This window comes from Martes martes (genome assembly GCF_963455335.1).
Source record: "Martes martes genome assembly, chromosome: 6".
In the NCBI taxonomy this organism is placed as follows: Eukaryota; Metazoa; Chordata; class Mammalia; order Carnivora; family Mustelidae; genus Martes; species Martes martes.
The window spans coordinates 72,413,801-72,428,562 of NC_137893.1; the positions used below are offsets into that span (position 1 = coordinate 72,413,801).

At 34.6% G+C, this 14,762-nt stretch overlaps 1 protein-coding gene across 2 annotated transcripts in view; it reads left to right on the forward strand.

Moving 5' to 3' along the window:
* Positions 1 to 14,762, forward strand: part of PTPRK (protein tyrosine phosphatase receptor type K) — a 568,933-nt gene that overhangs the window by 435,073 nt on the left and 119,098 nt on the right. For both annotated transcript variants that reach the window (XM_080807221.1, XM_080807222.1), the window contains exons 8-10: positions 4,540 to 4,842; positions 10,702 to 10,811; positions 12,000 to 12,201. In XM_080807221.1, coding sequence (XP_080663347.1) covers positions 4,540 to 4,842; positions 10,702 to 10,811; positions 12,000 to 12,201 — 615 coding nt within the window. The remainder of the gene's footprint in view (positions 1 to 4,539; positions 4,843 to 10,701; positions 10,812 to 11,999; positions 12,202 to 14,762) is intronic.

Here is a 14,762-nt window from a genome sequence, read left to right on the forward strand (position 1 = left end):
GTTGTAGGGTAGTTCTATTTTTAATCTTTTGAGGAACCTCCATACTGTTTTCCACAGTGGCTGCACCAGTTTGCATTCCCACCAACAGTGCAAGAGGTTTCCTTTTTCTCTGCATCCTCACACCAACCTGTGCTGTTTCTTGTGTTTTTGATTTTAGCCATTCTGACAGGCGTGACAGGTTTTCTGACAGGTTTTCGTTTTCTTTGAACAGACCTCTACATTTGCTGTTCAGAACCATGGTGTCACTATGATGACTGCACCCTAAAGTCATCTGTAAACTTTAGATTATTACTAGGAATATCTGCTGTTTTTGTTTTTTTGTTGGTTTCTTGTCTCATTGTCTCTACTCATTTCCTAATTTACTTAAGTAATTTTCCCCCACTGTCTTCAGTGAAGTTAGGTCATACATTTCTAACACGGTTACATTTTTTTAAATTTACTTTTTATATTTAATAAATTCATAACCCCTTCCTCTCCCATACTCCTACTTGTAGCAAACATCAATCTGTTCTCTGCATCTATGAACTTCATTCATTTTTCTTTCTTTTCTATTTTTTTTTATTGTTTTAGACTCCCCATATAAGAGAAATCATATGGTATTTGTCTTTTTCTGCCTGGCATTTCACTTAGCATGATATCCTCAAGGCCCATTCATGCTACCACAAATGGCAAGATTTCATTATTGTTATGGCTGAATAATATTTCACTGTTTTTAAATGTACAGACACATGTACACTTTGTTTCTGTATCTTGGTTTTATAAATAATGTGCAGTAAATACAGGGGTACATATGTCTTCCAAGTTAGTGTTTTATTTTATTTGTCTAAATACCCAAAAGTAGAAATGCTGAATCATAGGGTAATTCTATTTTTTAGTTTTGTGAGAAACCTCCATTCCGTTTTCCATAGTGATTGTGTCAGTTTATATTCCCAACAACAGTGCTCAAGGGCTGTCTTTTCTCTACATCTTTGCCAACACTTGCTTTTGAGCTTGTTTTGTTTCTGTTTTTGTTTTTGTGTACATTTCCCTAGTGATTAATGATGTTGAACATCTTTTCATGTATCCATTGGCAATCTATATGTCATCTTTGGATAAATGTATATTCAGATCTGATGCCCATTTTTTAATTAGATTTTTTTTTTGCCATTAAGTTGTATGAGTTCTTTATGTACTTTGGTTATTAGCCCCTTATCAGATATATGAGGTGTAAATATTTCCTTCCATTGAGTAGGTTGTCTTTTCATCTTGTTGATGATTTCCTTTGCTATGTAGAAGCATTTTGTTTAGTATGATACAGTTTCACTCTCTGTTTTTTGCTTATCTTGCTTTTACTTCTTTGTGTCAGATTCAAAAAATCATCACCAAGACCTATATCAAGGGGTTTACTGCCTATGTTTTCTTCTAGGAGTTTTATGGTTTCAGGTCTTACATTGAAGTCTAATATATTTTGAGTTAATTTTTGTATATGGTGGAAAATAGTGGTCTAGTTTCATTCTTTTTGTGTGGCTGTCCAGCTTTCCCAACACCTTTTATTAAAGAGACTGTTCTCTCCCCCATTGTATAATCTTGGCTCCTTTGTTGTAAATAATTCCCTCTGTTCCACTGATCTATGTGTCCGTTTTTGTGTCAATATAATACTGTTTTAATTACTGTAGCTTTGTAATGTAATTTGAAATCAGGGAGTCTGATGCCTCTGCCCTTGGTTCTTAATTCTGAAGATTGCTTTGACTGTTCAGGGTCTTTAATGATTCCACACAAATATTATGATTGTTCTGTTTCTTTCAAAAATGCCTTGGAATTTTTTTTTAAAGATTTTTATTTATTTATTTGACAGACAGAGATCACAAATAGGCAGAGAAACAGGCAGAGAAAATGGAGAAAGCAGGCTCCCTGCTGAGCAGAGAGCCCAATGCGGGGCTCGATCCTAGGACCCTGGGATCATGACCTGAGCCGAAGGCAGAGGCCTCAACCCATTGAGCCACCCTGGTGCCCCTGCCTTGGAATTTTTTTTTAAAGATTCATTTATATAGAGAGAGTGTGTGAGAGAGAGAGGTGGGGAGGGGCAGAGGGAGAAGGAGAGACAGAATCTCCAGCAGACGAGGGGATTGATCTCATGACCCTGAGATCATGACCTAAGCCAAAACCAAGAGTCAGATGCTTAACCAACTGAACCACCCGGGAATCCACCCCTGAAATTTTGGTAGGTGTTGCACTCCATCTGTAGATTGCCTTGGGTAGTATGGACATTTTAACAATATTGATTCTTCCAATTCATGAGCATAGAATATCTTTCCATTTATTTGTATCTTCTTCACTTTTTTTATGCTTTTCTTATGCTTTTAAAATGGTGTTAGAATTCAGGTAAGTGTAAATTGAATAGTAGGATAAAATGAAAAGATGGATGAAAGAGAGTGATCATTTGGAAATAGAGAAATTTTAAAAAAAAGGAAAGAGAAGTATATAAAGGGGTAAATTTCAAATTCAAAATAAGATGTTTTCAAGTACCTAAATACTAGATATATATTAAAAAAAAAACAAAAAACCTAAAACAGAGGAGTAAATATTTATTGGTGTTTGTGCTCATCATTTTATGGGAAATTTTCATTCATATACTCCAAGTATTTTAGGGAGAGATCTTACTTTCTTTTTTTTTTTCCTTTTTTTAAGATTTTTATTTATTTATTTATTTGACAGAGAGAGAGAGAGAGAGAAAGAGAAAGAGATCACAAGTAGGCAGAGAAGCAGGCAGTGAGAGAGTGGGGGAAGCAGGCTCCCTGCTGAGCAGAGAGCTCAGCTTCTTCCCAGGACCCTGAGATCATGATCTGAGCCAAAGACAGAGGCTTAACCCACTGAGCCACCCAGGGGCTCCAATCTTACTTTCTTATTCTAGACTTTTGTCACAATGAATGGCCTAACCCGAACATGACCTCTAAATTCTATCAGGTTGCTACCATTAGGCAGTAAAATTAGTTTATCTGGGAATTTAAGATGATGCTACCTATAACTGCCCATCATCTTGGTGGTCAGTGATGCCAAAGAATGTGTTTTCATTAAACTGTAGACTGAAGTTTGTGTCGTGACCTCCCTCCTGTGCCTGGTGGGGAAATGTGAGCATAGAGCTAGACATATAAAGAGGGTTTTTTGGTTTTTTTTTTTTGTTTTTTTCTGTTTTGTTTTTTTTAATGATTAGAAAGCCACATCTTTCTTCCAACCTACTTACAATGCTTAATGTAAACACATAAAACAAAAGTATTAAAATAAGGAGAGTGGATACTCTGAGTAATCAGAAGACTGGCACAGAGCATTTAAAACCCAAGCATTGGATTCTACCATGGATTAATTTGCATGTATATGTATGTATTTTTGTAGTTTTGAGGTTTTAAATGGCCACCAGAGTGTATTTCAGATGGCATATATAATACATTGAACTAGAATCCCAGTTTGGGCTTGCCATCTGTGTACCATGCTGATTATTTTTACAGAACTGGGATTTTAATCTCAAAAATGAAAATTTATAAAAACACTCAAATTGGGTTTTTTGTATTATTTATTTTCCTTCTTTTTTGTCTACTGACTCCCATTTAGCAAGGGCATTAACTGTTCTTAGTGAGTTAAGGGAGGTTCCAACGTGGCTTTGACCTAGGCCTTGATTTTAATCTCTTTGTTCAATCAATGTATGAAAGCTTAGCTGTGTTTTGGTTTGTTTACTGTGTAGACTTTGCCGTGGCCATGACTTTCATAGAGTAATTATTTTGATTAAGTTAGACAATTAAAGTTAGTCTTGCATGAGGAAAGAATACACTTGGGAAACGGTGATGGATGGACTCCAGTCTTCAGAGTGTTTAGTTCTGCCAGCATTTTCCAGTTGAATGGAAATTCACCTCCCAGTTTGGTTTGGGTGACAGTGAATGGACTGTCAGACCTGAGTGTTTCCTAGAAAAAGACAGAAAGAGATCAAGAAGGATCAATGACAATGCGAATATCCACATGTGTTCTTGCAATTTTTCTCAGATATTTTTCTGCTTTGATGAACAACATCATTACTGAAATAATAAATGTTAATTAATATCTGCATCACTTTTTGGTAAATGGTAGTTTAGTATTACAATTAGACTAATTAGTATACACCATAGCTGGTGACATGACAAATCATAGAGCAGAACGTGTTGACTCTTATCCATTATGATGTATTAGCTAATTGACTTGCTCAGTAACGACAAGAGAAAAGAGAGACGGGGAATTGGGCAGTAACAATAGCAACTATAAAAGCAGTATGGCCACATTTTCAGGATTTTGTCTTTCCACCATGTTCCTGAGTACTGTGGATTGTTAACATTTTCCATTTCTTTTCCCATTGGTAAATCATAGCCCCTGACCAAAACCTTCAGAAATAAGATGATGAGTAAATAAAATGAAAATAAAAGATGATTTCCACATTTTCCTAGGTGTACATCTGCTATGTCATGCTCAGTGTTTGATTTTACCAAGATTATTCATTGTAAAGTTGACAGCCATCTGCATCTTTGATTTATTTTTCAGAACCTATGCGAACTCCAAAGACGTTAAAGATTGCTGAGATACAGGCAAGACGCATTGCTGTGGACTGGGAATCCTTGGGTTATAACATTACTCGTTGCCACACTTTTAATGTCACTATCTGCTACCATTACTTCCGTGGTCACAACGAGAGCAAGGCAGACTGTTTGGACATGGACCCCAAAGCCCCTCAGCATGTTGTGAACCATCTGCCACCTTATACAAATGTCAGCCTCAAGATGATCCTAACCAATCCAGAAGGCAGGAAGGAGAGTGAAGAGACAATTATTCAAACTGATGAAGATGGTATGTTCATATTTCGTTATTTTAAAAAGGGGGAATCGTATAATCAGGTTATGTCATTGCTTACAATTTTCTCTAGAGTCAACAAAATTGAATTGGATTCCAAAAGCTGCTAAATACTCTTAATGAGGTTAACTTTGAAAAGAGTTTGCCTTTAACTAAAAAGCTCAATGTTCTTCAGAGTAGCATCAAACACTAGATCAAATGTACCTCTACTGTTTTCTGTTTTTATATGTTAGAGTAATAGCAGCTATACTAAAGTTTAAATAAAGTTTTTCCTATCAAATATACAAAAATAATTCTCACTATTCATGGCATTACATCATTTACCTATTGGTGAAATGCACTTGGTTAAAATTTAGTTTTTTACATTTTACAAACCAATAATGCAGCTTTCATTTTCCTTAACATTTGAAAACAGCATCATTTGCCTTTCACTCAATTTTAGATGGTTTCGTGTAAGTTTAAGTATAAAAGAAGGTTGAAATTCATATATTTAAGTCTCAATAAAGGCCCTTATCAGATATCAGCAAGCTGTCATCTTTTATCCATTTTATTACCACCCAAGGAATTTAATTATATAATGTCCAATGTCTATATGTGTCACTTCAGAATTATTAATAGGTACAAACATTTATATTAATATTATAATTTACCCAAACCTGCTATAGCATTGTAGTTTGTCATTAGTGTGAATAAGTACATTTCTTGATTGAACAGAAATGTGCCCTGTACCCAAAAGTTGTACAAATGATGATACTCTGATAATAACAATAATGTATTATTTCGATATTAGACATTTCATTTTCAAAATTTACCATTATGAAAGGAAGCATGAAGGGAAAAAAAACCCATGACCTATTTAGTGAATGGAGGCAAAGCTGAACTCTGGGAGTCAGGAATCCTGAGTTTTCGGTCCTGGCACCGATAATTCTGTCACCTTACCCAATCTGTTTTCTCCTCTAGATTTCCATTTCTCATCTCTATATGGAAAGTTTAAGTAAGCTGATCTCTCAGGTTTCATCCCCTTCTGAATTTCTCCTTGAATAGCCTGTCAGTAGGGCCACATTTTTGTTTGGATTTCAGAAAACAGGATGCATTTCATACCCAGGTGTTTTCAGTTTCCCTCAAGTCCTGAACTTTAGGCACAGATATATATTTGGATGACTATCAAGTATGAGATTGCCTTAAGATAGGTCAATATACCACAGTTTCTAGAAGTTTTTCCATATCACTTCAAGCTCTGTCACTCTGAAAAGTAGAAATGACCCAGATTTGTTCTATTATTTTTGATGTTATAAAGGGAAGTGAGAGCTTTTCAGCCTCATTTAGCTCAGATTTTGAAGAAAACAATATTGTCCTAAAATTACGCATGGAGTTATTTTCATATTCCTAAAATTTTCAAAGAATAAACCTAAGACTTATTTATGATAAATGCATTTTGTCATGTCTAAGGTAACCAAACATGATTACCTCAACTATCATGTTTGTATTTGCACCTAATCTAAGCCTTAATAATATTTCATACAACAAAACTTGCTCTTATTAGAGCACTCATAAACCCCCACACATACACAGAACATACCCCAACACATGATTATATATGAAAGAATAATTAGCCTAATTGTTTCATAGATGGATGGTAGAAATGGAAAGTCTAAGATTCAAAAGCTCTGAAAACTCTCTATTTCAGTTCATAAAGTGGGATAAATACTAAAATGTCTGTATTACTCTAGACCTTTTGTAAGTCATGTTTTTAGTAATAAGAATGTACTTTATTACCTACCCTTAAAATTTTAAAAACTTGATTTCTTAATCATTTTATTTTTTAAAAGATTTTATTTGTTTATTTGACAGAGACAAAGCGAGAGAGGGAACACAAGCAGGGGGGAGTGGGAGAGGGAGAAGCAGGCTTCCCACGGAGCAGGGAGCCCAATATGCTCCATCCCAGGACCCTGGGATCATGACCTGAGCTGAAGGCAGACGCTTAACCAACTGAGCCACCCAGGCATCCCTTAATTGATCATTTTAGACTCAGTTACATTTGTGCTTTTTCTGCCAATCACTCTCTAATGATATAATTCATTTTGGTAGTATACTTTGGCATGGCTTTTAGTTTGCCTTTCTTTCCCATAAACCAAAGAATGCAGTCAGGCTCATGTAACTTTTTCATATTTCATTAAATTTTTAAGTGTATTTTTGGGTACACCTACAACTAGATTAATAATCAGGAACCGAATTGCTATGAAATCTTAAATTATGTCCTAAATCCATCAACTTCATGACTGTGCTATTTTATATAAAAACAGTTTTATAAGATCAAATTAACGACATATAATTTCAATATTGTTTCTTATTCTAGTTTTATTTTAAGGTATGTTTTGAAGAACTTTTTTACTGGCTGTAATGATATTGAGTTGCATGTTATTTCATAGCATGGTCACAAAGTAATTCTTTCTACTGTGAGAATTTTTTTTCTTCTCCTTTGTTCTATGTAAAAAACTAAATGACTGCAGTACAAACTTTGTATATTTCCAAGTAACTCAGTCTTAAGATCTGCTCACGTGAGCTCCAGTTTCTACATAGAATACTTGATATGACTCAGTGTTCCTGAGAGGAGGGACAGAATATCTAAATCATAATCTATTGTTGCAAAGATCGATGGGTTATGATGATCTAATTAAGTCAGTCTTACTAAATTATTGCTGCCCTATATACATAGAAAAAGAATAAATTATCAGCCATCTAATAAAAGAATATAATTTCATGAAAAGAATTCTAGGGACATCCATAAATCATGAGAGCAAAGCTAAAATGATTTCCCACCAGAACCCTAAGGTAGAATTTATATTTAATTTATTGCATACATTTTTTAATGCATGGGTAGAATTTTTCATATGAGGTTTTGTTTTCATTTTTTATCCTAGCATTTACAAAAATCAATATTATGAAGTTAGCTCAGCAGAAAACCCTGGTTTGGGGACATTTTTTGCTAATACAGAGCTATTTTTAAATGTACATTTATAATATTTTAAAGTCTGTAGTGCTTATTTAATATAATCTTGCCCCACCCACATTTCATTTTTCCTCTCTTCCATTTTGAGAGTTATATTTTAAAGGACTTTCCTGTACACACACACACACACACACACACACACACACACACACATACAAATAGCTGAAACAGCTCTCAAATAAATCGCAGGCAGGGGAATGAAAGTCAGCATTCTGCTTCCATTAAAAGTTGTTGATGTGAAAATGTGAAGTGACATTCCCTGCAATACAAAGATGGCCATGATAATGGCCTTAGTAACTTCATGTTGTATTTACACAAATCACAAGTATATAGAGACATTATATATAGACATTGTCCTCCTTCACAGTTGGAGAATTATTAAATATAATTCATCTGTGCCCACTCCTCGCCCCACCTGTTTATGTGTGTGTTTTGTCATTCACCTAAGTGTACTTCTTTGTCTTGTCCACTGTACTAGTCCTGGTGCAAAATCCATAACATGGTTCTATCTTGGCCATAATTTTTCCACAAACTTTTCCCTCTTACAAATAATGACCTGTAGGTACTTTAAGTGAATTTTATTGACAAAGTAGAATATGTGTAAGAAGAGAAGAGAGGGGCGCCTGGGTGGTTCACTAGGTTAAGTGTCCAACTCTTGATCTCAACTCAGGTCTTGATCTCTGGGTCTTGACTTCAGGGTCATAAGTTCATGCCCCATGGGCTCCATGCTGGGTTTGGAGCTAACTTGGAAAAAAAAAAAAAAAAGGCAGTGGCACCTGGGTGCTCAGTGGGTTAAGCCTCTGCCTTCAGCTCAGGTCATGATCTCAGGGTCCTGGAATCAAGCTCCATGTCTGGCTCTCTGCTCGGCAGGGAGCCTGCTTCCCGCTCTCTCTCTCTGCCTGCCTCTCTGCCTTCTTGTGATCTCTCTTTCTGTCAAATAAATAAATCAAATCTTTTAAAAAGAAGAAGAAGAAGAGCAGAGAAATACATAAATTCTAGGAAAGATACTCTTTAATTCTGCCCCTCTTCCAGTGCAGAATTATGCAAAATTTATAACTATCTTTATTTGTAAACAATTTGAAATATATCCACACCACTTTATATATTTGTTGGCCAAATTGTGGTTAATGAACACAGTTAGTAATTACTATACCAGCAAATAAACATTTTCTCACTAATTGGGGTCTTGCCTTCTCCTTCCTTCAGCAGCCACCATCTATGAAAGTTATGGAAAGGTGAAGAAATATTTTTCCTTAATTACAATCATAAGCTTGTTTTCACTCTGCTCAAATGACGTAACACCTATCACCCTTGTTAGTTACCGAAGAAGGCCCATGGCAGATTCCGTAAGTGTCCCAGAGTACACACAGGGGCTGTGATGGCCTCTCTGCCTTGATCAACTGTATAGGCTCTGCCAATACAGGGGACCTGGGACTTGCAGGAAGTGGATGCCTTTGGTTAAGTGCTCCCTAAACCCTCAGCTGACAGACGCATGTAATTATCTTCTGAAGTTTAGTGCTGGCATCTTTTCTGTTATGGATTTCTTTCCTTTATGGTTTTTCTCTTTATGAATTTATTATTAATGTTCCAAATTACATTGGTTGTCCCAGAGGTCATAGCATCATTCATCGTCTCCTTCTGGTCTGAAATAAATCTTCCTGTTTTGACGTATCATTCAGAATTTCTTGATGCTGCTAGCTACGATGCAGTGCATTTCCTTTGATCCAGTGATTTTTAATTTACTTCAATCCTTACAAAATTGCTGTATACTCTGCAACTATATTTCTAGATAATGCCATGTGTGAAGTTCACTGAAACGTTAGATTAAAGAAAAATATTAATTAAAAACAGTACTTGCCCAATATTGGGTCAATATTTCAAAAGAAAACATATTTTAAGCAAAGATGAACAGGATATATATTTAAACATTATCAGAACAAGAAACTGGATATTTTTGTGAATAAGTAGCAACTATATATTTAGATAAAGTACATAAAAACAAAGAGCAAAAGCATCTGATGTTTTATATTTTGTCAATAGAAACTGACACATTGTTCATTGCTGCCACTGGGTATTGTCAGTTATATGACATTTGCAAATAAGGACTGGTATGAAGGTTTCTCAACTCTTGTCATACCTGCGGACACTTCAGAACTAGTTATACTGATTGTTGAGTTCTAGACAAGTCTGATGTTGTAAAATGGTTTGATCCTTAGCTTTACAAAAGGGAATTTCATTTAAAAGACTGAAGCAATGATATTTGAACCTATTCGTCTTAAAGTTTTTTTTTAAGTTGTAATAATCAGTGCTGTCTTTTTTACGTTATAGAAATTTAATAAAAATAGCAATAGAGTCAGATTGACTATTAGTGGGCATTTCAATTCAGTACTCTATGATTTGGCTTTTGAGTCTGAGGAGTATTAATTATTATTATAATTCATTATTTAATGAAATTTGTTTATGGAGACACTTTAGGGGCTTATCATAATCTTCAGAATATCTTTCAGGGACTATAGCTCTGCTCTTGAAACAAATTACAAATGAGATCTTCATGTTATTAGAGGTATACAACAGAGAAAACTAGACTGTACAATTTATTCAGCTCTCTAAGGTGATAGAATATTCTTTTGAATAAAAATAACTTTGGAGTTGTACGTTGTCTGCATTAGAAGCTTATAGATTACTTTAAATTCCTGTTTGTTAGAATCAGGAAACTGGTCACATAGCTCATTTTCTCTTTAAGGACATGATTTTTTATTTTTAATTTGGCTTATATAACTTACAGTATTTACCTTTTCTGTTTCCGATGTAAGGATTGTTGTAACCCAAACTGTATATATTTGTAGTGCCTGGCCCTGTACCAGTCAATTCTCTTCAAGGAACATCCTTTGAAAATAAGATCTTCTTGAACTGGAAAGAACCTCTGGATCCAAATGGGGTCATCACTCAATATGAGGTATTGGGAGAATAAGGAAGTTAATTGAAATGTGGGTTGAAGGGAAAGTAAAAGGAAAAAGAGAAATAATGAAAAATAAGTAAGTGAGGCTTAGGGGATCAAAGTCATTTTTAGTACTGCGCTGTTTTACTTTACAAACTCCTTGATCCCAAAATTGAGTTTCAAAACAAATATTGGACGGCACCCAGAATTTTCTAATTCTTAAAGTAAATGTATGTTTTTATAGTTGTTTCAGGGAAGCAGGATAGGCCTTTTTGAAGAGACTTACTGATGGTTATAAAGAATGAATTTTTATAAAATTAATATACTCATATTTTATGCTGTAATCAGGGGAGGCCATTGAATATCAGTTGTTTCAGAATAAAGGATTCCTACCAAAACAGCAAAATATATTATAAACCTGACTATTCCAGAGCTTCATCTCAATTTTGATTATAAATCATCATCTTGTTTTTAAAGAGGAGAAGCTAAAATAAAGAAAAGATCATTATAATTGCACAAATGTGTAGTTCTGTTCCTGTATAGGCGGTGGTGTTTAGAGCATAAAATGTTTAAATTTCTAGTGGCTACAGAGTGCAGCATGGGAATGGGAATCACTAGGGTAGTCTTATAAACCGTGACTCCATTAGCACACTTGCTATAGTGCTATGGCACTGCTATAGCACAGGGCTATTTATATTTATATTTATGTGCTATTTATAAATATGTGCTATTTATAGCACAGTGCTATAGCACAGTGCTATTTACATGAAATCTGTTATGTAACTCAAAGTGTGGGATGATATGACTCACAGCAAACATTTGTTGAACACTTTCTGTGTTTCCTGTACATTATCATATAATGACCGTAAGATTGTGGATGTGTATGTAACCATAATATTTTAAAAAAATATATCTTTTGATGAAAGAAAATAGATGCATATTGGTCAGTCAGATATATTACCTCTAGGTATATCTATGACTGGCTGGCTGGATGAATGGATGGATAGATGGACAGACATTAGATATAGAATGACTGTGAAATAACCATATCAAAATAAGAAGGAAACAAAGTTTAAGAAAAATGTGATTCACTCCACAGAGATACCCTTGAATACTACCTTATTTAAAGGAGGTTTATTTAGATTATTTAGATTATATCATGACATACATTGGATGTGTAATAGCAAATATATTTCTTTAAAACAGGTCAGCTACAGCAGCATAAGATCATTTGATCCTGCAGTCCCAGTGGCTGGACCTCCCCAGACTGTATCAAATTTATGGAACAGTACACACCATGTCTTTATGCATCTGCATCCTGGAACCACCTACCAGTTCTTGATAAGAGCCAGCACGGTCAAAGGCTTTGGGCCAGCCACAGCCATCAATGTGACCACTAACATCTCAGGTATGCAAAGGAATAAAGTGCAAACAGGATTGGTTTGTAATAATGTGTCCTAGAGAATATGTACTCAAAATAATCATCTCACTTATTAAATCTTTAATATAGCTAGCTATTCCTGACTGAAGTTCGTTAAAGAATTATGTGAATCCTACTCCTGAAACCAATATGACACTGTAAGTTCACAAACTAGAATTTAAATAAAAATTTGAAACAAAGAATTATGTGAATACAGATAACAATTGGTTGTATGTCCAAACCCAAAAACATCTCAGTCACTTTTTTAATTGACAGGGGTCCTTTTAAAAATGTCATTTTATCTTAATTAGAAGTACTAAAAGTTCATTATGAATGCGAACAGACTGATTATACCTTTGAGGAGTTGGTAATTATTATGGTATCAGAACTATTGGAAGCAGATTTTATCAAAAGAATGATAGCAGATCTTTGATCCACTGTTAGAGTGCCACATACCTATCTTGTCTCTCTTTTCCATTTTCCCTGGCATTCTGATATTTTTAAGCAACATGAGTAATTCTTTCTCTTAGAAATCTCACATAAATTCATCTAAATTTCGGAATGGTAAGGTACAAGAGAACTTAAGCTGATAAACAAATATAGTTAAATTTCACATTATTTTATGCTCACAATTTCAGTTTGTAATTGACTAGGTTATTTATAGATATGATTTCTCCTTCGGTCAAGTCATCAGTTAAACCTGATTAAATTTGGCTAATAATTAGCGTTGTCATATGCCCTAATTCTACTCTAGCTTATGTAATGTTTTATCTTAGTTATTTAAGATTATTAACATAAATATATATTTATAAATGTAATATTTCTATTTGGAAATATTTTGAATATGAAGCCTTAAAATTTTTATCATGAAAAATATTAGCTATTCCAATATGAGCTATTTGTCTTATTCCTAAATAAAAAGGATTTTAAAATATCATCCATGATGTTAGAAAATAGCGGTATATTAAAATTGCTAGTTCACTTCCTAATGGAATAATTCTAAATCACCCATTTAAAATACTTATTGAATCACTAGAAAATATGACCTGGTGATAGCATTGTACAATGAAACATGTTTCCCGCCCTCTAGAATAAGCCGTAGCGCTGTATTTGAATAAGATCCTTCAGTAGAGACAGTTAGAAATTTACACGAACTTGTAAAACTGAGAACATTGAACAATGGGCATTGTCAAGAACCATATTTTATTATGGTTTAGAAATGGTGTTTTTTATTGAATAAAAAATGTATAATTAAAGACTGGAACACCCATCTAACATTTTCTTTGAATTATTTAACTGCAGTTTTACTTGAATCATCCTATATACATGGGTACTTGATTTGGACTTCAAAAGCTTGATTGCAATCACTGTACCCTCAGAACATGTAGTAATCAAGCTAAGGCTAATAAAATTTATGGTTAGTGTGGTTCTCAGCATCACTTGAAATTTTAAGGTAATTTATTGTTATTTATCCCTCAAGTACAGAAATTATATCACTCAGCATTTTGAAAACAATTTAAATAAAAGAGAAATCAAGTTATTGGAGGCATGATGCTTGGAGGCATGGTATGTGTGTGTGTTTTAATACACATATTATATATGTAATCTACATGTATATACATATTTTACATACTTAATATCGGTTGATTCAACTTCCTAAATAACTCTTCAGATAATTTATCTCTTTCAGATGTCACTGTTTCTTCCTTTCCATCTGGACCATATTTTAAACAGATCATTGAAATAATCTTTCCAAGCACTATCCTTGCCTTCAGACTTACCTTACTTCAGTGTATTTTTCTATCAATCTTTGTACAACACATATTTATTTCCTAAATTTTTTCAGACTCTAGTATGTTGTATTTACTAGGATAAAGCCCAAACATCCATGCGTGATTAGCATTTGTGCCCCTTAATTTTATAGTTCCTTCCATCCACCACTCCTACCCATGAACCCGAAGTTCCAAGCCTAGCAGACAGCTTGTAGCTGTCATAACACAAAGTCTCCTTTCATGGGATCATGTCTTCAAATATTCTGTTTCCCATCTCCTGCATTTTATTTGAGACATTCTTGTCCTCATGAGTTTTTACTGCCCTTTTAATATTCAGCTCAAGCATTGTCTAAACCCTGAAGTTTTCTCTGTTCCATTTTTCTTACTCCCAACCCTGGTTTAGACTAGTGGTTCTCCTAAGTGTGGTTCACACTCCAAAAGCGTCAACATCACCTGAAAAATTTCTAAAAATGCACAGTATCAGACTCCTTGCTGGGCCTAATGAATTACAAACTCAAGGGGGAAAGGCAGCAATCTGGGTTTAAGAAGCCTTCATGGTCTTCTGATCTCCCTAGTTTGAGAACCACTGTTTTAGCAAATGAACTGACTCCCCTTTAAGTCACCTAAAATTTGGCTATAATTTTTTTGTTGTTGTTTGTTTAAGATTCTCACTCTTGGCACCTGGAGGCTCGGTCGGTTGGGCGTTTGCCTTCTGCTTGGGTTATGATCTCAGATTCCTGGGATTGGGCTCCCTACTCAGTGTAGAGTCTGCTTCTC